Source organism: Myotis yumanensis, unplaced genomic scaffold (genome assembly GCF_028538775.1).
Source record: "Myotis yumanensis isolate MYYU_CA2020_CCGP unplaced genomic scaffold, mMyoYum1.0.hap1 SCAF_18, whole genome shotgun sequence".
Taxonomy (NCBI): domain Eukaryota; kingdom Metazoa; phylum Chordata; class Mammalia; order Chiroptera; family Vespertilionidae; genus Myotis; species Myotis yumanensis.
The window spans coordinates 35,380,025-35,404,049 of NW_027223769.1; the positions used below are offsets into that span (position 1 = coordinate 35,380,025).

General features: G+C 55.8%; 3 protein-coding genes across 5 annotated transcripts in view; 2 read left to right on the top strand and 1 right to left on the bottom strand.

Annotated features, from left to right (window-relative positions):
- LOC138997401 (liver carboxylesterase 1-like) overlaps positions 1–5,681 on the top strand; it is a 25,940-nt gene extending 20,259 nt beyond the window's left edge. The window contains exons 13-15 of one of the 3 annotated variants that reach the window (XR_011468930.1): positions 541–613; positions 899–1,158; positions 5,388–5,680. Coding sequence is in view for 2 of the 3 variants with exons in the window: in XM_070399028.1 (XP_070255129.1) it covers positions 541–613; positions 899–1,082 (257 nt within the window). In the remaining variant the exon portion in view is untranslated. Of the gene's footprint in view, positions 1–540; positions 614–898; positions 1,256–5,387 lie in introns of those variants that run through there. The other 2 variants (XM_070399028.1, XM_070399027.1) reach the window with 2 other exon arrangements.
- The window catches only part of SLC6A2 (solute carrier family 6 member 2), a 30,654-nt gene continuing 11,564 nt past the window's right edge, over positions 4,936–24,025 (bottom strand). The window contains exons 5-15 of the mRNA XM_070399026.1: positions 22,655–22,793; positions 16,911–17,045; positions 15,505–15,608; positions 14,314–14,438; positions 13,512–13,624; positions 12,183–12,311; positions 11,652–11,751; positions 10,262–10,362; positions 9,782–9,949; positions 9,311–9,382; positions 4,936–8,731 (exon numbers count right to left, since the gene is read on the bottom strand). Of these exons, the coding sequence (XP_070255127.1) occupies positions 8,708–8,731; positions 9,311–9,382; positions 9,782–9,949; positions 10,262–10,362; positions 11,652–11,751; positions 12,183–12,311; positions 13,512–13,624; positions 14,314–14,438; positions 15,505–15,608; positions 16,911–17,045; positions 22,655–22,793 (1,210 nt within the window). The 3' untranslated portion in view covers positions 4,936–8,707. The remainder of the gene's footprint in view (positions 8,732–9,310; positions 9,383–9,781; positions 9,950–10,261; positions 10,363–11,651; positions 11,752–12,182; positions 12,312–13,511; positions 13,625–14,313; positions 14,439–15,504; positions 15,609–16,910; positions 17,046–22,654; positions 22,794–24,025) is intronic.
- Positions 5,823–10,988, top strand: LOC138997402 (uncharacterized). The gene is made up of 6 exons (XM_070399029.1): positions 5,823–6,794; positions 7,389–7,689; positions 8,018–8,107; positions 8,440–8,551; positions 8,848–8,998; positions 10,720–10,988. The coding sequence occupies exons 1-5, from the start codon at positions 6,764–6,766 to the stop codon at positions 8,986–8,988; spliced, it is 675 nt and encodes a 224-aa protein (XP_070255130.1). The 5' UTR covers positions 5,823–6,763; the 3' UTR covers positions 8,989–8,998; positions 10,720–10,988.

Genomic DNA, 24,025 nt, shown 5'->3' on the forward strand with positions numbered 1-24,025 from the left:
CAACCTTTCTCTAAAACATCATATTCCTAAATGTCTTTAATACCCTAACTATCAGCAGAAATGGACGACTTGTGTGTGACCCACCTCAGGCCTGTTTGGGACACACCAGTGCCATATCCTCACTGGATGACTTCTTAGGGTCATTGCACTTCTGTTATTTTTCAGATCCAATGAAAATGTGAGTGGGTGGCTGAGATCCAAAACACTCCCAGAAGGACAATCCTGGGAGGTGGGGTGGCCGTAGGGGAACCCCTGGGCGTGGCATTGCAACTCTGAAGAGGGAGGGTGGGGTGGGTGGGTGGGCAGAGAACACCAAGATCTATGTGTTGACTGCAGCCCTGGGCTGAGTCCTCCATCAGTACCTCCCCAGCTTCCAGTGCACACAGATGACCCAGGGTCCTCTTAAAACACAGCTTTCACCTCTGTGGGTCTGGAGTCGGGGCTCAGATTCTGAATTTCCAACAAACTCAAGTGGTGTGGCTGCTGCAGGCCCACGACCACACCTGGAGTAGCAAAGACTTTTCCTCTTCTTCCCACCAGACGGCGCCTCAGAAGAGGAGATCAAGCTCAGCAAGATGATGATGAAATTCTGGGCCAACTTCGCTAGGAATGGGTGAGCAGCCTGAGCAGGGCTGGGGAGGGGCAGGGCGAAACTGTTGGGAGGGGTAGCTTCTGACACTGATGGTCAAACTCCTGGCCCTGAGACCTGTGACATGAGAGCTCTCAAAGGGACTGGCTTCCCCGGAGATGGGGAGGTCCCTGCCTATGGAGGCATCTGAGTCATTTGGGAGAGATGAAGCTGGGGCAGGAGGGGGCGTGTCCCTGCAAATCTCTGGGAGTTGTTGGGACCACACAGTAGGGTTGGGGCTTTTCTATTTGATGTTTTTTCTGTTTCCAGGAACCCCAACGGGGAGGGGCTGCCCCATTGGCCCCTGTATGACCAGAAGGAAGGGTACCTGCAGATTGGCGTCCCCACCCAGGCTGCCCAGAAGCTGAAACATGAGGAAGTGGCGTTCTTCACCAAGCTCCTTGCCCAGGACACAGCCAGGATGTCACCCCAAACAGAGCATATTGAGCTGTGAGGGGGAGGCCCATCCAGCCTCCACAATCTGGGGGAGCTAAGGGGTAATTCTACAGAAGGTGTTTATGGCCAAAAAGGTACCTTAGTGTCTGGTGAGAGTGGGCAGAGACCACGGAAGGGGGAGCTTCTACACCTGTAGCCTTAATTTTGGAAATAATGTTCTTTTGGTCACCAGCAGTGTGTGTGTAGGTGGGGGGCAGGGGGGGGGGCGACACGGGCAGTGAGCACAGAGGGGCATGAGCCAAGCATTGGCAGTGTCTCCTACCGAACTCAAGCTAGAAGAGCAGCAAGGTGGCCACTTGACCACCTCTACATGTGGACACAGGGAGGCCCAGAGAGGGCAAGAGCCTGGCTCCCAGTCACCCAGAGTCATTGTCTCAACTACTGGAGCCAAACTGAGGCCTCCTTCCCCTAAGATGGGGTTCTTTCTTCAGTATTTCCTGGCCATCCCCAGATGGACCCCCTCCATGGGGGAAGGGCACTGTCTTCTTGACCACACTCTACCACCTGTCCCTCTGCACCTGCCTATAGCTGCTTTCCACGCTCCCCAAGCTCCAGGGTATGAAACCAGCTCTTGAAACATACATTGCCCCTCATTCCGGGAGCCGGGAGAGGCCCGAGGCTTTGAGCAGAGGCATGGAGAGGGGATGCCCTTCGAGGACCCTCCATCTTGTGGTAGCCATCACACACAGCCCCCGTGACAGATCCAACCTGTTCACCGCCCACGTCTCCTCTCCATCTTCTGACAAGCCAGGAGCAGGGAGGTGGTTATTTTTTTAGTCCTCACCCGAGGATATTTTTCAATTGATTTTTTTTGAAAGAATTTAAGGGAGAGGGAGAGAGAGAAAAACATCGATGTGAAAGTGACACATCAATTGGTTGCCTCCCACACCTGCCCTCACCAGGGCCGGGGATCAAGCCTGTAACAGAGGCACGTGCCCTTGATGGGAATCAAACCCGGGACCCTCAGTCCATGGGCCCATGCTCTATCCACGGAGCCAAACTGCCTAGGGCACGGAGGGTGGTTATCTTCATGAGATGGGGCTCAGTGGAAGGAATGCCCTCCCCAAGGTCACACAGCTGGTACAGCTGAGTGTATCTGCAGGAACAGGAGTCTGTTTTCAGATCCTGGTGGCTGTAGCTATTCAGTCCTTGTGGCTGCCGGCTCACCTGTGCTCACCTGTACACTGGCACCAGGAATGGCAAGGAAGGTGTGTTAGCCAGTGACCAGAGGCTTGGCTGTTCGAACATGGGCTTCTCAGGGTCAGGACCAAGGTCAGATTCACTTTCATGGTCCCCCGGCATGTGATTGGCAGTGGGACTAGGTGGATGGAATGATAGATGGCTGGTCGGTGGCTCCTCTTAAGGTGGAGGTGACGGCAGCCTTCGGTAATCTGGCGATTATACCTTTGAATGCTGTAATAATATAGTAAGTGAGATTGTGTCTTCATAATAAATTTTCATATTAATTCAAAGAATCTTCACAGTGACCCGAGGCCCAAGAAAATTCAACTAGTGACAGATAAGACCAGTTACATAATTTGTTGTGCAAAAATAAAACCACGAAAAAAACACCCTTATTGTAAAAAATATTAAGATGGTGACAAGCAATGGAGGATCTCTTCTGAGTGAGAGGGTCCCTGTGTGACTGCTGGGTGTCATGCCTGTGAAGCTGGGGCCCTGGAGACAGAGCTGGGACATGAACCTGGGCAGTCTGGCTCCAGAGCCTGAATCCTTAAGTGCGAAGCTATCCTTTCTTCCCACACTGGGCATGGGTTACAAATCCTTATCTGGGCATGTCTCTAAAGCCAAGGCCAGAGGCATGCATGTTGCTGAAGGTGATTCTCTGCTGCCCTCTTGTGTTCAGCATCCATATAGCCACACCTGCTTCAGGGGTGGAGCCAGGACTGAAACCCCAGACCAAGACTCCCAGCAAAGTGCCCAGATAGCAGTGACTGCCTGTTAGAGCTCGGGCTGGGGTTAGAGTTAGGGCTAGGGTGAGGGCACAAAGTTAGGGTTGGGACTAGTGCTAGGGTTAGGGTTATATTTAATGTTAGGGCTAGGGCTAGTGTTTCAGTTAGATTTGTGTGTTAGGGTCATGGGTCAGAGAGTAAAGCTCATAGATCAAAGTTCAGAAGTCAAAGGTCAAATTTCAAGGTGAGTGTAAACATTAAAGGTATAAGGTCATTGGTCAAAGGCTCAATGTCAAAGGGTCAGAAGTAAAAGGTTGGGGTCAAAGGTCACGGGTTGATGGAAATGGGTCAAAGGTCAGAGTTTAGAGGTCAATGGTTAAGGTCAGAAGTAAAAGGCTAGGGTTAGGGTTAGGGTTTAGTTTTTAGGTCTAGGCCTCCAGCTTGGGCTAGGGCTCAGGCTAGGTTTAGGGTTTAGTGGTTTGGGGTAGGGTTAGGGCTAAGTTTTCGGTTTGGTTTGTGTGGAGTCAAAGGTCAAGGGTTGGAGGTCAGGGGTCAAAGATAAAGTGTCAGAAATCTATGTAAATGGGTCGGGTGTCAGAGGTAAAAGGTCAAGTCAAGTGCCTAAAAGGTCAGAGGTCAAAGGTCAAGTATCAGGCCAAGTGGGCAAAAGGTTATTGTTTAAAGGTCAAGGGTCAGAGGACAAGAGCCAAAGGTCAGAGGTCAAAAGGACAAGAGCCAAATGTTAAAGGTCAGTTGTCAAGGGTCAAAGGTCAAAGGTTCATGAGAAATATTGGCCTGTAATTCTCTTTCTTTGTGGTGTCTTTATCTGGTTTTGGGATTAGGGCGATGCTGGCTTCGTAGAAAGAGCTTGGAAGTGCTCCTCCTCCTTAAATTTTTTGGAATAGTCTGAGGAGGATAGGTTTTATTTCTTCTTTGAATGTTTGGTAAAACTCCCCTGTGAAGCCGTCAGGTCCACGGCTTTTGTTCGTTGGAAGAGTTTTGATTACTGCTTCAATTCCTCCATAGTTATGGGCCTAATTCAGATTTTTTTATTCCTCCTGGTTGAGTTTTGGAAGGTTGTATTTTTTTAGGAATATGTCTATTTCTTCTAGGTTGACCAGTTTGTTGGAGTAAAGTTGCTCATAGTATTTTTTTTATGATTTTTTTGTATTTCTGTGGGGTCTATTGTAACTTCACCTCTTTTGTTTCTGATTTTGTTAATTTGGGTCCTCTCTCTTTGCTTCATGGTGAGTCTGGCTAGAGGTTCATCAATCTTGTTTATCCTTTCAAAGAACCAGCTCTTGGCTTCATTGATCTTTTGGTTTTTTGTTGCTGTTTTTTGGTCTCTATGTCACTTATTATTTCCTTCCTCCTGCTCACTCTGGGCTTTTCTTGTTGCTCTCTTTCTAATTCTTCAAGTTGCCCAGCCTTGTTCAAAGGGAGGTTGGGGGCACCCCAGTCTCACAGCCAAGGATCCCCAGGACTGAGACCCGAGGAACATCAGTCAGCACCTTGGATGAGGCGAACACACCCAGCTGGCCTTTAATTAGCAAACACGTGGGCTTCTCCTCTGCTATGAATCGCAGAGGCTTGTCTCTGACCTGCCCCCAACTGGTACAGAAGAGCCTCTGGTAATAGTGGCCCACCTTTCACCCAAATAACTTCTTATAGCCCTTGGAGCGAGAGACTGAAGGGATTTAGATCTCTCCTCCTAGCTCTGAAATGGACACATTTATATTTAAATGGAAAGTGTGGACCAAGTGACACCAGGTTAGTTATCTAGTTTTGCTTTTTCCATTTCTAGGGCTGAATTTTTCTTTTAAAAACATCAATTTTTCTCTCTCTTCCTCTCAAAATCAACTTTAAAAACCTTTTTTTAAAAGAAAAATTCAGCAATTCATAGCATTTTACACTCATGGCAGAAAGAATGCCACTAGCAGATCCATGGCACGGGAATATCCTTTATTATCTATACAGTTGTTTTTCCATGAAGAGAACAGCTTGTGAAATAAACCCACACCAGACATAGAAATCTGCATGACGTCGGAACAGTCCATGACACAGAGAGGGCACCACTGAGACTGTCCTTATTTACACGGAAGTGGAGAAACAGAGGGGCGAGGGCGGGCACCCCAAGAGCACGTTCAAGGGCACCCGTAGTTTGGTCACGTCTCGATTGTGGCCGTAGCCACAGACCTGTGGATCCCGGGACTCACAAGGTCACGGTCACGGGTTTCCTTCAAAGTCCTCAAAACAAAAGGGTTGGATTTTATTTTTCAAATACCAAGTGTTTCTGGCATCAGGTGAAGAAATACGGGAGAAAGGGCTGAATGTCTAAAAAAGAGCAAACAAAATTCTGGAGGCCAGATGTCTGACCTTTCTCTGCTCCACAGGTTATTAAGTCACCAGATCATCTGGAAAGTTCTATCGTAAGCGACGGGCTTCCTTCGTTGTAAACTGAGCACAAGAACATTGTCAGGGAGGCATGAAACTTTCTACACTGGATGGGACCTTTGATTATCTGATCCAAACCTGCTTTTATGGGCAAAGAACTTAAAATGCACCCCCTCTCCCAGGAACCCAGCTGGTCAGCTACAACTCTAAATGCTGTGCCGTTTCCGCCGCCCCACACTCCCTCTCTGTTCTTCTCCATCCCAGGCTTTCAAAGGAAATAAACAAATGAAATGAGCTCGGGGGGCCTCTTGGCTAAGAAATGACTTCTTTGGTAAGAATGCTTCAGCCTCGAGTTACCGGGGCTGCAAAAATGGATCCTCCCGCCTGGGCAGGAACCCCCTCTGAGAATTAAGGCAGCTTTGGGGATGTCTATCCAGCAGGATATTTGGCACGAGTGGGCCACTCCCGTCTCCTCGGCATCTGGAACGAAGGCCAGCTGACAGGTGGACGCCAAGTATCTGGACGTTGTGAGATGTTACCACGATGCTCTTAAACAGATATTGTACATTTCATGGAAAATAATTCTTTAAACATCTTATAAAATATCAAGTGTCATGTACAATACACAGGAGCACCCTTATCCCGGGTAACCTCTGCTATCAAAAAAAAAAGGGGGGGGCGTAAAGAAGTCGAGCCTTACTTATGAGAAAGCACGTCACGCGGGGGTGTAGGATGAACCGAGGTCTCCCCACGCCTCCCCGAGAACTTCCAAGGGCTTCCGGGTGCCTCTGCTGCCCCACCCCAGGCTCGGGAGCCAGCTTCCGCCGAGAGGCAGCACCGTGGCATTGGTTTGGCGTTGGTTAAGCTAGCACCGCATCACCCATTCGCCTGGGGGACACGTCTGGAGGCAGAGGGGCCACAGGCGGAGGCGGCGGAAAAGCTGCAGGCGCTCTCCCTCCGGGCACCCTGTTCGGACACGCGGCTTCCCTGACTCTTCGTTTCAGCCAAGCAGACTCCACTCTCACACCCACTGCCCCGGAGCCGCTCTTGTCACCAAAAGACAGCAGCCACGTCGTCCCTTCCTCCCCGGCCACCCGCTCGAGGGGAAGAAATGCCATCGCTCTCCTCCCCCCTTCTCCCAACACCCTGTCCTTTGCTCAGAAACCCTCCTTGGCCCCCTGAGCGCATTTCTGTCCGCCTGTGAGGACAGCCCAGGGTGGGTGAGCCCCACAGGGCAGGGAATGTCCAAGGGCCCTGGGCTGAGGGGCAGGGCATCTGATTTGCGGGTCTGCCTTCGTAGCTGAGAATCTGAAACGCCGGGCCTCGGTTTTCTCACCTGGGAAATGGGGAGACAGAAGCCAGCCCTGCAGTCCTCATGGGGCGGATGGGAGGCGATGTGGGTGAAGGTGTGTTTGTAAAAATCACTGTAACAGCCAGGGAGCAATGACCCTTCCTGGGGGGATTCGAAGTCACTCGTGGCCCCGTCAGTGACGGGCCACCCTGCTCTCATCCCCCAGGCCCCTACCTACTATCCACTCCTCTGGATGCTCCCAGGCCCCCCACCCCCCCGCCATTGGGCTGCCTCTGACACTGAGCTGGAGTTTCTATATGGAAAGATCAAAAGTCTCCCGACTTCCCTCTGGTCTCTAAAGCAGGGGTGGGGAACCTCCGGCCCACTGGCCATGTCATTTGGTCTGGCCCTGCCAAGGCAACCTCAGGCGGGACTACATCTGGGAACTTTTTCACTGCAACATCATGTTTAAGCTGGTAATGTTGCGTGGCCCACGGATGATGTAAATATCCAAATGGCTCTTGGCAAAAAAAAGGCCCCCTCCCCCCCGAAAGAATGCCCCAACGACCCTGGCTCCGCGGAAAACCATCTCCCTGCCCCCAGCTGGCTCCCAGAGAACTTTCTTCCACAGTCAGCACAATCGGGTTCCGGACTCCGAGACACCCTCCCTAGGTTTGTGAAGTAAAGTGGCCTCTCTTTTCTCCCCAAGACTCTGCCACAGGGACTCCCAGCATCAGAGTAACAACCCGCAAGTCTAGAGTTCCAACACGGGTGCAAGAGACTCAAACCAGAAACAGGAGCCCCACATTGGTGCGGCCAATGGAACCCATCATTTCTCCCAATGAGCTGGAACTGACCACCACCGCCACCAGAGGGCGCCACTTGCGGGTCGCTATGGAGGCCAACCTGGAAATTCCAACCTGCTCCACCCACCCAGAATCCGGTCCCCTTAACCAGGTAGCTGTGTGTCCGGGCCCACCCTGCCCTCCATGTACCAAGTGCCGTCCACAGTGAGAGACAAAGGGAGTTTTCAGGGACCACCCCCCATCCGTCGAGACCCCTGGTCCACACTGGGTGGGGTTTCCAGGGAACAATACATCAACAGACACCCTCGGGCACCACCTGGGCTGGGAGGACACCAGAGGGTCCGTAGGGACGGACACCTGTTTGGCCTCACTGGTTCCTGACCCAAGTCTCCCCAAGGTCTCAGGAGCCCCGGGTGGGTTTCCGGGCCCCCTGTGCCCAGCAAAGCGAGGCCTCGTGTGGCCTCTAGGGGGGCTGCCTGGCACCTCTGTGGAGGCTGCTCACTGGGGCTCATCTGTGTTCTTCCCGTGACAGCCGTGGCTCTGGACCAGCTGACCGCCAGGGGCCGGAAGGATGTTCTGAACGCACCTGTCAGACCCAGATTAGCCAGAGTGCAAACCCACGGTGAGGTTTCTGTCTGAGGTCCCCAAAGCATCTCTCCACGGACCTTCATGACGGGACAGACACATGCAAGCTCCTTGACCTCGGGTCAGACACCAGAGGGCGGCTGGGGTGGGGGTGGGGGGCAGGAGACGGAGGGTCTGTGTGGGCGCCCCCAAACTCAGCAGGCATCTTGGTCAGGTTTTGGGGGGGTGGCTGACCCCCTCAACTGGGTGGACCGAGGTTTCTTCTTGGCCCAAAGGACAAGCAGACGTGGTGGGGGATTCGGCCCGAGCCGTGGGCTCCGCTGGGGCCGGCTGGCTCTCTGATTGAGTGTGACGTCCCCTCAACCAAAGGGGTTCCACAGAAGTTGTCGTTCCTGCTCCCACCTCTCCTCTCCTCCCCGAGGCTCACCAGTCCATGCTCACAGCCCCCAGGCCCGACGAACAGAAGGCGAAGGAAAACCAGGTCACAAAATCATGGGGCACGGGGACGGGAGGAAGGGGGGCGGGGGAGCATCTGCCGGGAGAGGGATCCCGGACAGCGGACAGCGTCTGGGTGGCGGCGAAGTGGGCGCCTGGACCTGGACGTTGGCGGGCGGGGCTCCCCCTCCTGGGGGCGGGCTCAGATGGCCAGCCAGTGCTGCAGCTGCGGAAAGACCAGGCCTCAGTGTCTGTCTGGGGCGGGCGGGCGGGGGTGGGGGGAGCACCCAGGGCCAGCTGGGGAGCAGCACAGGGGAAACAGGAACCACCTCTTCCCTCCAGGACCCCGAGGACATGCAGGCCGATCCCCTCATGGCCACCAACACCCCGAAAGGGCGAAGGCGCCGTCCCCAAGTCACACAGGGTGTCTACAGCAGGGAGCTCACCAGGACCCTCCCCAGCCCCTGGCAGGCACGTTTCTGAGGGGGAAAAGGTAGGACTCAGGTCACCCCGTCACTGATGTGCTCACAGCACTTCCTTCAACACCCTCAGCTAGCTTGGTGACTCTCCCGGGGGACAGCTCAGTGCAGACAGAGCTCAGCAGAGCTGTGGCCGGTGCAGGCCCGGACCCAGATGCAGAGGCCAGCGGAAGCCGGCAGGGGCAGGGGACAGCCCCACCCCGACCGAACGCCAGACCCCCGGGAGCCACGGCCTGCTGCTGCTCTGGGACTCTGGCGTGGGCGTGGGGTCCTGCCCAGGGCAACCAGCACACGCGGCCCCACCACCAGAGGTCCGGCTCACCCACCTGGAACTGCCTGACGTCCCTCTGGGCCACCAGGTGATGCTCGTTCTCCGGCGTGAGGCCATAGGCCAGTCTCTGGGGGAGGTTGGAGGAGGGGCGGCCTCAGCTAGGCCCAGGGCACCCTCCCCGGGGCCCGCGTCCCCCCTTTCACCTCCAGGTAAGGGCCACCTGCTACTCGGCCCTAAAGGCCCACAGGAACGGTGGCCGGGAACACGCGTAGAATGTCGGCCTGTGCCGGGCCCTGTGCTAAGCACTCTCTCTTCCTTCAGGATCCGTATTACTGTCCCCAGGTTGCCAGGGTGGAAATGGAGGTTCAAGGAGATACACAACTGGCCAGCGAGGGGGGTCTGTCTGACCCTAGTCTCCCCTCTCACCCCCACAGGAATGACTCCATGCCCCTCCCATGCTGTCCCTCGCGCCCCCCCACCCCCACCCCTCGGGCCCCCCCCCCCCCGCCCCTCGGGCCCAGCTCACCTCCCAGAGGGAGCCCCGGGTGCTCAGGAACTTGTAGATGATGTAGGCGGGCACCAGGACCATGGAGGACAGTGCGACGCCCCACCCGACCCAGTTGGCCCAGAGCGGGAAGATGTAGTCATCGTAGGTGAGTGGCTTAAAGTTGATGATGCTCACCACCACCACAAACTGGAGGGGGGGGGGGCAGGAGAGAGGGAGGGAGGGGAGGAGTGGAGAAATGGGAGGGAGGAGTGTGAGAAAGAAAGGTGACCTTGAAGCTGGGCCAGGCTGGGCACACAGCCACCAAGGCCCTGGCCCAGGCTGGAGACCCTCGGGGGTGGGCGTCCCCATGGTGTCAGCGGCCTGAGCGTCCCCATGTCCTGCCCAAGGAGCAGGGCTCTGTATCCCAGAACCGCCTCCCCCAAGAACCCAGGATGCCCCCCACCCCGACCCCAGCCCACACAGCACCCTCCCCAGGACGCGCGCCCCCACACTACGTACCAGGAGGAAGGCGGGGCTCACAAACTTCCAGCACAGCCTCCAGTACAGGCCGGGCTTGAACCCCATCATCTGCTGGATGTCGTTGCTGAACCTGTCCACCCCTGCGCACACACGGGCAGGCCTGTCACCGTGGCCACCCCTGCTGCTCACCCCCAGGGCCCCGCCCCCGGGCAGCGAGGCCACCCCTGGCACTTATCCTGGGGATGGGCGCCCTGCTGGCCAGAACAAGGGAGAGGACACCCTCACGGAGAGTGTCACCCACGTGCCCCCCGATTCAGTTTTCAGAGGGAGACGGGGCCCCGGGAGGGGCAGGCACACGCCCCAGGCCACACCCCAGGTCAGCCTGACTCGGAAGCCTGGGCTTCCCCTCTTGTGCACGCTCTTAAACACGAGACTTCCCCGAGTTCAGTCTGGTGGAGGGGCCCGGGTTCACACCGAAATCTCTCTCCGATTCGTAGGAAAGACTGCGAGCAGGACTAACCCTGGGATGGGCCACACGGGGCAGGAACGGTGCCGACACGTGGGCACTTGGTAACGCCGCTCCCCGTCCCCGGCAGAGCCGGGCGCCAGCTGCAGCACAGGCCCGCTACGTCTGAATCTCAGACGGTGGACACGACCGCGGCTGACGGACGACCTGGGCAATGTCTAGACCAGTGATGGTGAACCTGTGACACGTGTGTCAGAGGTGACACGCGAACTCATTATTTTGGCTGATGTTTCTTTGTTAAATGGCATTTAAATATATAAAATAAATATAAAAAATTAAGTCTTCATTTTACTATGGTTGCAAATATCAAAAAATTTCTCTATGTGACACGGCACCAGAGTGAAGCTAGGGTTTTTCAAAGTGCTGACACGCCGAGCTCAAAAGGTTCACCATCACTGGCCTAGGACATACACGTGCACAATCACACAGCGTTGATCTGAAACTCAAGTCGAACTGGGCCCCCTGCCTTCAGTTTGCTGGATCTGACAGCCCTGCTCTAGAATGAGTTACCTGTGGAGCAGCCGCTTCCTCCAATTCCCCTTGACTTTTTATTTACTTTTAAGTATTTTTTATTGATTTTTTTTGTGTGTGTGTGTGAGTGAAACATCGATTGGCTGCCCTGCACGCCCCCTCCCAGAGATAGAGCCACCAACCCGGGCATGTGCCCTGGCCGGGAACGGAACAGTGACCTCTCAGAGCATGGATGAGGCTCAGCCAGCGGAGCCACACGCCCCCCCCTGGAGCTCCTCTTTCAAAGTGGACACTGGATGCCTTGGGGCCTTTGCAGCACCTGCTGAAGGGGGTTCATGCAAAGATGAGCCACCGGCCAGGGGCCGCCATGGCAACGGAAGGCCCTCTGCGGCCGGGCGAGAAGTCTGCAGGAACGCGGGGCCCAGCACGCACCGTAAAACCAGGAGACGCCGATGGCCTCCATGAGCACAGCGAACAGAATGGAGGTGCCCGCCGCGAACGTGTCCAGCAGCGTCAGCACGTAGATTCCGCCCTGGGCAGGGAGGGAGGACGCCTGAGGCCACAGCTGGCAATGGCCACCGACGGTTACGTCCATCACCACACACCCGGCCCCGGCCCCCGCCCCTCTTGCTCAGAGCCCCGTGTGAGGACGCGGGGGACAGGGCTGGGTGCTACTGTACTGATGTTACGTATCTGCGTCCCGACAAAGGCCCTCGGAGTCACGGGCCTGAGGGTGGGTATTTCAGCCAGAAAAAGCGAGGTGCGTGTCAAGGGACTTTTGCTGCTCTCACACCAGGGGTGCCTGGAGGTCCTCGGGCTCAGAGGTGGGAGACAACAGAGGGGGGTGTCACCCTAGGGGTGGGGCCACGGGGTTGAGGGTGCCTGGCCCCGCCCTGAGCTCACCTGGCCCCACCATGAGGCTGGGAATGTCTGACCGCAGGGAAAAGCAGCACCCAAGCTCACCTTGGTTATGCAAAACAGGGCCAGGAGGAAGGTCCCCAAGGTAACGCCGAATGTGAAGAGCTTCCGGTGTCGCTTCAGGACATGGAAGTCGTCGGCCAGGCCCGTGATGACAGCCTCCATGCCTCCCATCTGCAGGGAGCCCGGCAGGGTGGGCGCGGGAAGGAGGGGCGCCCTGGGACCTCATGGGGTCTCCCACCGACTGCCTGGCTGCTCTGGGGAAATCGGCAGGCGCTGCCCTCTCCCCAGCCTCTCACCCACTCTGCCCCCTTCCAACCAAACTCAGGACTCAGACACGACGGGTGGCGGGTGCAGAGTTAGCGCCGTCTCCCCTAATCGATGGCCCCTGTCTCCTGCACCTCGCTCAGCCCCGGGGGTTCTGATGAGCCCACAGGAGCGTGAACGAAGTAAAATGCCCAACCCCCAGGCAAGGTATCTGCACGCCAACGGGGTCTCCTGGAGGAGACGGCCCCCAGCGGGGAGCCCCCAGAGCTGGGACTTCAGGCAGAGCTTCCGCCGGGGGTTCTGGCCACCGAGTGGTCACCTCAGCTCCACCCTCAGCGAGAAGGCGTCTCCTAGCCCACAGCTACGGGCACATGTATTCTATGGCCTCAAATGAGTCATAATCACGTGTTTGCCTAAGTGACACCGAGCCCGGGAGGGCAGACAGGTGCACGCAGGCACCACGCTCGCTCAGCCCCGTGCCTGCCTCTCGCCCCTCGGCAGGCATCGGCTCAGGGAAATCAGGGTTCCTTCCTCAGAGCCCTTCTCAGCACCCTGCCCCGTGATGTCCCCACAGACAAGCAGAGAGAGGAAACGCCTCGGCCAGCCCCGCTCTGAGACTTCTTGCAAACACCAGGCTTGACCCTACAGGAGCACACAGGTCTCTTGAGGAGGGCAGGCGGTCTCATCCGACAGGTGCGTAAAACAAAGGCTCTGAGCTGCGAAGGAGGCCCCATGTGCCTGTGCCGGCTGCTGGTGACAGAACAGTCACAGGAGGAGCCTGGCTGGGAGGAGGCGACCTGCCCCGCCTGATTCAGGGTCCTGTCTGCAAGGGGGCGGGGGGGGAAGAGGGGGGGTTGGGCTGGCCCATCGGTGGTCACTGATTCCCAGGATGCAATGGGTTTCTATTGGTTATTGGCTTTGGCCTATGTACATCTTGCCTTTCTGAGTGAGGGCTCACTTCCTTGTTTGCATTTAAATAGGGCCTCTGGGATGGACTGCTAATTAGGAGTTTGAATGGTGGGACTTCAGGCTGAGTACTGTGTGTGTGTGTGTGTGTGTGTGTGTGTGTGCGCGTGCTGGGGGCGGGTCCTGAGCAGGGTCACTCACTGAGCTGTCAATCCCCAGAGCCAGGAGCATGATGAAGAACACGACAGCCCAGAAGGTGGACCCCGACAGGGTGGAGATGGCTTCCGGGTACAGGATGAAGACCAGGCCAGCTCCTGCAAGAAACACGCAGGCCTCAGCACTGCTGGGAAGCAGGGTCTGAGCTGCAGGTGGGCGGAGAGCGTTCGAAGGCCCCGTGGGCCCCAGGCCAGCCCGTGGCACCTGGTCTGTCCTGTGTGAGATGCAGTTCACCAGGCACCAGGGAGGCAGGCCCCCGGCAGCCAGACCAGAGGGCAGCACCTCACACCCTCCTCCTGCCTGCCCTGAGCGAGCCTCTTACTTCACAAGCTCCTCAGGGGCCACTAGAGGCAGCCCCTCCCCAGGCCTCAGCTCCTCTGTGGCCACGAGAATATGGGAAACAGGAGGAAAGGACACAGGCCCCTGGGTTGGCCTGGCCAGCTAGGTGACCTGGGGCAACTTAGCCTGAGTCTCAGCTTTCTCATCTCTAAAGTGGGTCTATTCACACTCTCACTCGGGAGAATTGGAGGCATGTGGAGTGCTCAGCACGGGGGCTGCTGGCACAGAGCGGATGCTCCCAAAGCTGTCCTGCTGCAAGGCACTCAGAGGGCGGTCCTGCCACACGCGCAGGGCCCGGGACTGCCTGGGATTCCCACGGACAGACTGCAAGAGGGTCCGTCACGTGGGCAGTTTGGAAACCTCCGCGTCCAGCCCTCAGTCCCACAGCCTGCAGAGTGAGGTGAGTTCCCAGCCCCGCTCCCCCCGTGCGCTCCGTCTGCCCACCCACCTTCAGTGGCCACGTCCTCGATGTTGACCTTGTGCTCATGGGCCATGTACCCGAGGATGGAGAAGATGGCAAACCCCGAGACAAAGCTGGTGACGCAGTTGATGGTGCTGGTGAGCAGGGCGTCCCTGCGGGGGAAGAATCCCTGTTAGCTCAAGTCACCTGGCTCTCCCGACGCTGCTCAGGGACCACTGGGCCACCTATGGGATCTGCAGCTTCCGACGCCTCCAGTGGCCTTGCTGGCCCGTGGGCCCCAGGGCCCTGCCCTCATTGCGTGAGGACCTGCAGGTGCAGGGATAGGCCAACAGCTTCTGGATGAAATAATCTGAGACCAGAGTCTGGGATCAAATTCCTGTCGGGGAACTGAGACACCATCTCCTTCAGCTGACTTCCCACGGCTCCCCAGTGTCTCCCCACTTCTCACCCAGGCACCCGGGAGCTAAGATGAGCCAACCTTTCTTGCAGGCTCATGTTCCATGAGCCCCTGAGACACACTCTTCAGACAAGTCGACCAGTCAACTTGCTGGCCCACAAGCTATCACCTCCCTGGCTTTGCTTGGGAGGGGATGACATCCCCTTCATGCATGCCAGCATCCCGAGTCTGCCTGTCACAGCCCTAACTGTCCTCCACGCTCTCGCTAATCCCCCGTCAGAAGGCGGATCACCCATTTCCTTAGCCTTCCTACAGCCTGCCCCCGGGCACCCAGTCATCCCACTCTGCCTAGTCCTAGAGGGGTTGTGGTTCTGTCCTCAGCCTTTGACAGAGAGCAGTGGAGGCCCCATGTGTGCCCACGTGCGGACTCTGATGCCCTACCCGGCACTCACCGCTCATGCAACCAGCCTAGACATCCCACCCTTGCCTGCCTGGGCATCAGGTGGACAAACAGACAGTGCTGCCTGCTCTGAAAGCCACGCAGTGTCCCTCTGTTCCAGCTCCCCATCCCAGCACTAGTGGCTTCCGCTTTCTCCTCCTCTCCCCCAGCATCTGCTTCATCAGAGATGCCCTGAATGGAAATGCGTCCATCAGGACCCCATTGGCCATGTCGGCGCTCAGGAACACCCAGGTGGTCATTTCATGGAGGAAGAAATCCCAGAAGAAAAGTTGACTTGTCCCAGCCCAGAGCCCTGTCTCCCATCCCTGCCACCGTCCATCCCCAGATTCAGAGCTTTCCAGAGCCGCAAGAAGGGTCTTACCTGTAGCAGTTGTTGTCAAATTTGTTGTAACTGGCGAATGCAATCAAGACTCCAAATCCAGCCCCCAGGGAAAAAAATATCTGAGTGGCAGCATCAATCCATACCTGAGACGAGCAGACAAAAGCCATCACCCGCTGCTTCCGCGAGGATGGGACCCTCTCCCTGCCCCCGAAGGGCAGGGACGCCCCAGGGATGCTCTGAGACCCAGAGAAATGAGGTCCGAATGGCGATGGCAGCAGATCTCCGATCGGAGCTGGCTCAGATCTCCAGGCTTCCAGCCATGTGCTGTCATCACTCAAAAGATGGAAGAAGTAAAACCCCACCGGCCCCAGGAGTCACCACTGTGTGGGCTGGCAGGAGCTGCCAGGAAGCATATGCCCTTTCGGAAGATGCCATCTCCATAGCTCCTGAGAGGGTCCTGGCCCTTTGCCCTCACTCCATCTACACAGCCCGGAACGGCTAGTGTATTAACGTTCTTTACAATAAGGACATCAAATGAAGTTCCTCCAGGGTCAGCTTCCTCATGACTACGCAAGACCGTGAGGTGGGAGAGCAGGGGGTGGGGAACGTCCGGCCCACAGGTCGCATAAGGCCCTCGAAATCATTTGGTCTGGCCCTGCCAAGGCATTGGGGTGAGGTAATCAAGTGTTTGACTGAGTATAGCAGGCTACATTTTAAGCTGATAATTTTGTATGGTCTGCGAATGATGTGATAAACGCCCAAATGGCCCTTGTGCTAGAGCAGTGGTTCTCAACCTTCTGGCCCTTTAAATACAGTTCCTCGTGTTGTGACCCAACCATGAAATTATTTTCGTTGCTACTTCATAACTGTAATGTTGCTACTGTTATGAATCGTAATGTAAATATCTGATATGCAGGATGGTCTTAGGCAACCCCTGTGAAAGGGTCGTTCGACCGCCAAAGGGATCGCGTCCCACAGGTTGAGAACCACTGTGCTAGAGAGATCCCGGCCTCTATGCCTGGTTATCTTGTCCAGGCTTCTGTGGGGAGGAGGGGGAGGGTCTAGGTGTCCCTGTGGCTAATGCTGCCCCTGACACGGTCATCATGGGTTGGTGGCAAAGGCTAGCGCTGGGGACTAGAGATGGAAATAGGACTGGGGTGTCTAGGTGGGTTGGGGGGCCATGGCACAGGGTAGTGGTAAACCCCCAGGAAAGAGCATCATTCCCTTGAAAAGAGGGGTCTACAAAGGCCCCCCAATAGAACCACAGAATCCCAGCCATCGGAGATGGGCGGGCTGGTGGAGACCTGCAGGTGCAAATCCAACCCGCACCGTCAGGTGGAGAAGCCACAGCCCGGACAGGAAGCAGGGGCCAGAGTTCCTATGGCTGCCTTCCCCAAGGAGCCTCCCCAGTCCTGGCCTCGGCGGTGGTCCCCGTGGGTGCTCACCGTGGCCTCCTTGAGGCGGTAAAAGTCGATGTGTAGGTAGGCACTGATGCCGTTGGAGGCGCCGGGCAGCGTGATGCCGTGGACCAGGAGCACGAACAGCACCAGGTAAGGCAGCGTGGCCGTGATCCACACGACCTGCCGTGGATAGTTGAATAGACAGTTGGGTAGATGGTTAAGTGGATAGCTGGATGGTTAAGTGAGTACATGGTTGAGTGGGTAGATAGATGAATGAGTGGGTCAGTAATACATCAGAGGGTTAGTGAATGACTAAGTTAGTCAACAAATGCATAAAGGAATAAATAAATAAATGACTCGGAGTAATTAAGTGAATCAGTGGTTGTTTATATCTTCTGAGGGAATCAATAGAGGAATTAGGCTCCTCTGTTTCAAGTTATCCAGTTGTTCCCCCATCCCTCCCTTGCGACATGGGGGGTCTTTGCAGATACAGGCTTTAGATTTCCCCCAGGGGTGTAGGAACAAGGAGAACAAATTGCCAAAAAACAAACGAGGAGGAAAACATGCCTTAGAAAGTGAAGTCATTGCATCTGGACGGCCTCACACCAATCCTGGATTTGTTCTCCCAAATTGGCCTAACTCCTCGGTGACAGGCGCAAGGAGCGCCCTCAGATATCCTCGCTGGGTCCTAACTGCTGTGTTCCCCTACAACTCATGTCAACAGCTGCAGGTCCACTACCCAGCCCAGCCAGACACCACTCCACCCACCAGAACACCACATCCCTAGTCTGGCTCTGAGGAATCTCCCCTGGGGTCTGGAGGCAGCCCTGCACTGGCCATGCCTGAGGCTCCAACATGGATTCAGTTTCCCCAGGAACACACCAGGGCATGACTAAGCTGACCCCGACTGCAGTCAAGCATCAAGAAGCTTTGCTCATGCACATGTGTTCCAAGTCAACGATCGGAGTCTTGTTGAAAGTTCTCAGAATCGAGGGCAGGGGCGTTCTGCTGCCTAAGAGCTTGTGTTGAGGGGGAGGCTCTTGGATCCTTGGCCAATAGCTCGCTCATGCTCACGTGCGCCCTGTCTGCACGCTGGGTGAGGGGAGGGGGCCCTTGGGCTGCTCCTCTGCTCCCAGGCTCCTCTGCTCCCAGATTTGCAACGTGCAGTGACTCTCTGGCCACGGGAAGCCAGACTTGGTCTATCTCTGAGCATGAGATGAAAAGAACAATGAGGGGCCCATTGGTTTTGGCAAGAGTCATCAGGCCCCAGGGGAAGACCCTGCTCTCTATCCCCTCAAATCCCAATTCTTCTCCACCCTTGTGTTTCTGTGGATACAGGTTAGAATTTGCATGGTTCCAGGGTGCCGAACTCAATGGCTGATACTCCCAATGAGGAAGATCTTGGCTCCATAAGAAGAAGAGCTTTCTAACGAATAGAGCTCTCTGAGGAGGAAATGAGCTGCCCGGGAAGGGGTTGAGGTCCCTGTCATTGCAGGTGTGTAAGCCTTGCTCGGATCCAGGCATGAGGCAAAGGATCGCCTAAGGCAGTGGTCGGCAAACTCATTAGTCAACAGAGCCAAATATCAACGGTACTTCTTCAAAATAGACTCGCCCAGGCCGAAAACCGACTTCTGTGCATGGGCCACGAAGTTTCAATCGCACTGTACGTGCGCCCGCACGTGGTATTTTGTGGAAGAGCCACACTCAAGGGGCCAAAGAACCGCATGTGGATCGAGAGCCGCAGTTTGCCGACCACGTAAGGCGGAGGCCCCTGCACCAGCAGCAGCAACAGCACCCGGGAGCACATCAGAAATCCAAGTCCCGCCTCGTCCCCACAGAATCACTCTCGGGGAGGGACCCGGGCATGTGAGTTTTAACAAGCCCTCTGTGTGATTCTTATGAGCACTAAAGGTTGAGAAGTACTGCTCAAGGTCACCTCTAAGGTCTCCCCTCACACAGAGATGATACAAGCTACAGTGTTTTGACAGGTTCAAGCCTTGGACTGATGAGAGGGCACAGTCCTCTCGTGGCCACGTGCAAGTCCCAGCTGGAGGGCAGGGCCCTCCCAGCACAATTATAGCCAACAGCTGTAGTTGTGAGCTTGAACCTATGGTCCGAACACGTGGCCCCACGTGCCTGAGTGACGTGGGCTTGATAGAGTTCAGGTGCATGTAGTGGAGTAGGATTGAAACCCAGGAGAATGTTGTAAACATCTTGATCATGCCCTTACTTTGCCTCCTGGCATCTGCTATAAAATAAAGACACGGCTTGTGGGCGGCGTCACTGTCTCTCAGAGAAGCAGCGTCCCACCGAGACCCGGCTTTCATTCTCTTGCCTGTCTTTTCTAAGCCTTTCAGCCGCCCCCACTCAGGTTCACCCTTGGCCATGCTGGCGCGGCACAAACCTCCAGTGATTTCTCATTGGTGATCCCCTGAACTGGGGTTTAGGGACATTTGCACTAATAATGAAGATATCCTAAGATTCATGGGGTGAGGGGAACACACTGATGTTACTTAAGAAAATGCTGAGGGTGGGAAGGGTTGGTGTGGTGGGGAGTGGCGGGCTGAGGAAAAAAAAAAAGAAAACGCTGAGCTGTAAATATTTTAGCCCATTCATCGTTCCTACGCAAATGATGCTATTCATCGTAACGGGATCCCAGGGCCACTAAAGCCAGCCAGGCAGCCCGTGCTGACAAACTAGTGAGAAGACTTGGCTAGGATTACGACTTGAAGTCAAACGTTAACAAAAAGGATCTTTCCTTTAAAGACTCTAGAACTCAGAATTGCTTTGAATTGGTTCAGCTTTCTCTCCCTCTGATCCCGTAACTTTGCCAGAAGTGGAGAGGGTGTTCTGACTTTTCCCATCGCCCAAAGTGCCCCTGCCGGCGTGGCTCAGTGGTTGAGCGTTGACCTATGAATCAGGAGGTCCTGGCTCAATTCCCGGCCAGGGCACATGTCCGGGTTGTGGGCTCGATCCCCAGTGTGGGGCGTACAGGAGGCAGCCAATCCATGATTCTCTCTCATCATGGATGTTTCTCTCTCTCTCTCTCTCTCCCTCTCCCTTCCTCTCTGAAATCAATAAAAATATATTTATAATACTTTTAAATAAATATAAAAAAAACCCACACTGAGCACTGGCAAGGGGACTGATGACGGACAAAGAGGGACAAGGATCACTTATTGAGCAGCTTCCATTTGCCAGCCCTGCACTGGGGACCCCTCCTCCATCTTCCCAACCGCCCCAGAGGCCGGCACGATCAATACTTTGCAGCTGGGGACACTAAAGCCGAGGGAGCATCACTCACCCTGAAGTCACCCAGGAGAAGTGATAGCACCTGGACTCCAGCCCAGGCGGTCTGACCACCAGGCCACGTGCTCACTCACTCACTCAACTGTAACTTGTATATTCAGGTTCAATTCCTGGCCCTGCTAAGGATCGCTCTGAACCCCCCGTCCCTCTCTCGCCCCCATTTCCCCATTTCTACAAGCAGATGGCCCCTAAGTATCTTCCAGGTCCACATGTAGGTGCCGGCTTCCTAGGCTTGTGGCTGCTAAGAGCCAGGTCAGCCAAGGGCTGTGAGATGGGGAGGCAGGCAGGACCCCGGATGGCCAGCCCGGCTCCCTGGGGGCTACCTCCTGACTCAGACCTCCACCCTCTGCCCTGAGGTGGTGCATGGGTCAAGGTCACCGAGAGTGTGGTCTGGGGGAACCTCTTTCCCTGGATCAGAGTGCACCCTCCCCCCACCGTCCCACAGTGGGCAATGGAGCACACATCTTCCCAGGCACGGAGCTTGCACGTGCCAAGGCAGGAAGTGTGAACATGTGCAATTCATTTCGGGCTGCTCTGTGCTGTGGGGGAGCTACGGAAAGCTCTCAGTCCTGTTCCAGAAGCAATCTGGAAGGAATAAGCAACTCTCGCTCTTGTTTGTCTCCGGAGCCAGAGGTTTATGAAAACAATTAGAGACAAGGCACAGGAATGTCCTGTGTGAAGTCCCTCCCCACAGGCTGGGGCCCTGACGCAAATGGGGACTGTGGCTTCTGTTGACGTGTTTCCACGTGGGGGGCTTCGCGGGAGCCACACCTTGTGACTCCCACCGGGGTGATGACTCCTCCGGAGGTCCCTTTGCACAGAGGGACCGAGCACGCTCAGCTCCTCCTCCCTTCAGCATCACTCTCCCTGCAGACAACTCACGCTCCGCCCTGGCCAAGTGCTAACCTGGGTGGGGCAGGCTCTACCCTCCGGCATGGCTGGAGGGAACTTAATCTAGGGGTGCAGCGTTAGAAGCCTGGGGTGCCACCCCGCCCACCCCCCCCCCCCCCAGGCCAGCGGCAATAGTGAGGCTCCTCACCTTCAGCTCTTCCACCTGCGGAGGCCAGGACAGCCCTTCCCCTGCTGCCCAGGAAAGGCACCGAGAGGCCGGACAAGACAGGCCTGGACCTCCGCACCTCTGCCTTTGCTCAGGCTGTTCCACCCATTGAAAACCCCTTCCCTCTACCCTGCCTCCACCTACACCTGTCCTTAGAGACCCAGCCCAGACGCCACCTTCTCCGGGGTCTTTGCAGACCCTCTCGGTAGAAAGAATTTCCTTCCTCCACTGATGCAGCCTCTTACATTTCTGTGACCATGAGGCCTCATGGTACAAAATACCTTCTGTGTTGAGACAAAACACACGTAGACATATAGATGCTTTGCTAAAACACCAAGTCCGCCAGGCAGCACTTCTTTATATTGTGTGCAATGCACTCTGTTACTAGCTAGCCCAGCGGTTCTCAACCTGTGGGTCCAACGACCCTTTCACAGGGGTCGCCTAAGACCATCGGAAAACACAAATATAATTACATATTGTTTTTGTGATGAATCACTATGCTTTAATTATGTTCAATGTGTAACAATGAAAATACATCCTGCATATCAGATATTTACATGACGATTCATCACAGTAGCAACATGACAGTGATGAAGTAGCAACGAAAATAATGTTATGGTTGGGGGTCACCACAACATGAGGAACTGTATTAACCCCTAGAGTGCCGGGGAGCGTGATCGCGCTCCTCCTGTCTTTCGCCAAAAGTGCCAGGAGCGCTATCAAAGCTTTGAAATGGCGTCCAGTTCTTAAGTCTGTTTTTATTAGTGATGATGATATTGCTACATATGTCAATGGAGTAAAGGTTTCCTTAAGTTTTTGAATATGTAACTTCATTTACTTGCAATTCATAATTTTTTTTTCCTAAGTTGCTGTAAAATCAGCAAAAATGCCTTGGCAATTTTAGCAGGGTTCCTAGGATATTGGTTGGCACGCAAAGGGTTAAAGGGTCGCGGCATTAGGAAGGTAGAGCATCCTCTTTCACTAAAAAATTCAGAAGGGGGAATGCCTGGCTTTATAGCGAAGCCATGGCCATGTGCCAAAGTAGGAGGGAACATGTGCATGAAGCGTCAGGCCAGAATTCAAGGTCCATCAAACAGAGGTCAACAGGTCGCTTTTTGTGGCCGGTGGCCAACGGGCTTGTCCCCAAGGCCCTTGGGGTGTCCCGTCCCCAAGTCCCTGAAAGGAGCTTGGGTGGAAACGTGTGGGAGCCCTGGTCTGCTTGGAGGCACCCCCGTCCTGTTGGGGAGCCGGGGCTTGGGGGAGGGAAGGGACTTGTCCAAGCTCTCCCAGGGAGATGGGCAGAGCTGGGAGCAAACCCAGGCTTTGTGCATCCGGTTCCACCTTTTCTTTTCACCGACTAACAGTTGCAGCGAGAAAAAATGAATTGTTTTGAGGCCGACTGAACTCGAAACAGAGGCGTTACCTTTCCTGACGTCTTCACGCCTTTCCAGAGGCTGAAAAACAGGACGACGACCACCACCATCAGGCAGAGCAAGAGCTGCCACTGGGGCAGGCCGATGTCGTGGATGCCGCCGCTCTCGTGGAGGTGCAGGACGCCGCGCCTGCCAGGAGGACGGGGACGGGGCCAGGGAAGACGCCATCGGTCAGGGAGGACACCCAAGGCCTGGGCCCCAGGCCAGCCCGAAGGTGCACAGTGAGGGAGACGGGCCCTGGGCTGCCTGGCCACAGCCCCGCACCATCGGGGACTGTCCTGTCCATCCCAGCCTGTGCCCAGGACTGCCCTATGGGACCAGCAAGTCACGTGGGAGACTGCCCAACGTGCCCAGCACGGCCCTCCCTCACCCCCAACATAAAATGATGCAGCCCCAAATGTCCAAAGTCTCGAGTTTGCGAAATCCTTGTTGGCAGCACAAAAACCTCAGCCTTTCAGAATCCGAGGCCTTTCACAGTGGGCCCGGGTCCAGGGCAGCCCCGCCCTCACCACACCCTGCCTGCGGCTCCCGGCTGTGGCCAGCCAGTTGTCATCCCCTAATCACATTAGGTGCTCAGCGCTTTGGGCCAGAACACGCTTCCCAGCCCAATTTGTCTGCTTGGCAAACTTCTCATCCTGCTGGTCTCAACTCAGAAATGATGCCCTGACTTAGGCCCCTTTCCTATGGAGAGAGAGAGAGAGAGAAAGAGGGCGAGGGGGGATATAAAAAGGGGAGGATGGCAGACACTGAACGTATCTAAAATGACAGACCCAGAATCAGCGGCTGGGCCCATCTGACTTCATTCTGCTTCGAACGGGCGAAGTGTTGAATGCCTCTAGCCTCCAATCAGGTGGCAGAAATGCCCCCTGCCAGGCCCCTGGTATAAAAGGTTAGACTCGAAGCTGATTCCCCAGGGAAGGAATGCAAACCCCCTCCCACCTCGCCCCCCCTGCTCCCCAGCAGGCCCAGGCCGTGGGGGCTGTTAGCACATGTTGCTTGGGTTTGTTGCCGTTTTTCCAGAAAGTTGATGAAAGTGAATCGGGAAGTACGCGGTCCAGGCTTTCCACAGTCTGCGGGCCAAATGGGCTTCGTTTCTCACTTGACATTTAAGCGCGGGTGTTGGTGGGTGGTAGGGCGGAGGGGGCGTCTCCCCCACCCCCCAGGATCAGGCAGGGGGAGAGTTCTCGGTTGCCCGGCGTGCTCCCCAAGGGCGCCCTCTGACAGAGGAAGGTCTGAGCCTCAGGGTTGCTTTTAGCTGCCGGCTGTCTGGCTGCGGGCGCGGAGCCTGCAGAGAATAGCGGTTTTGTTTCCTTGGATGATCGGTGCAATCCCTCAGCTTCAATGAGCACAAGATGGCAACA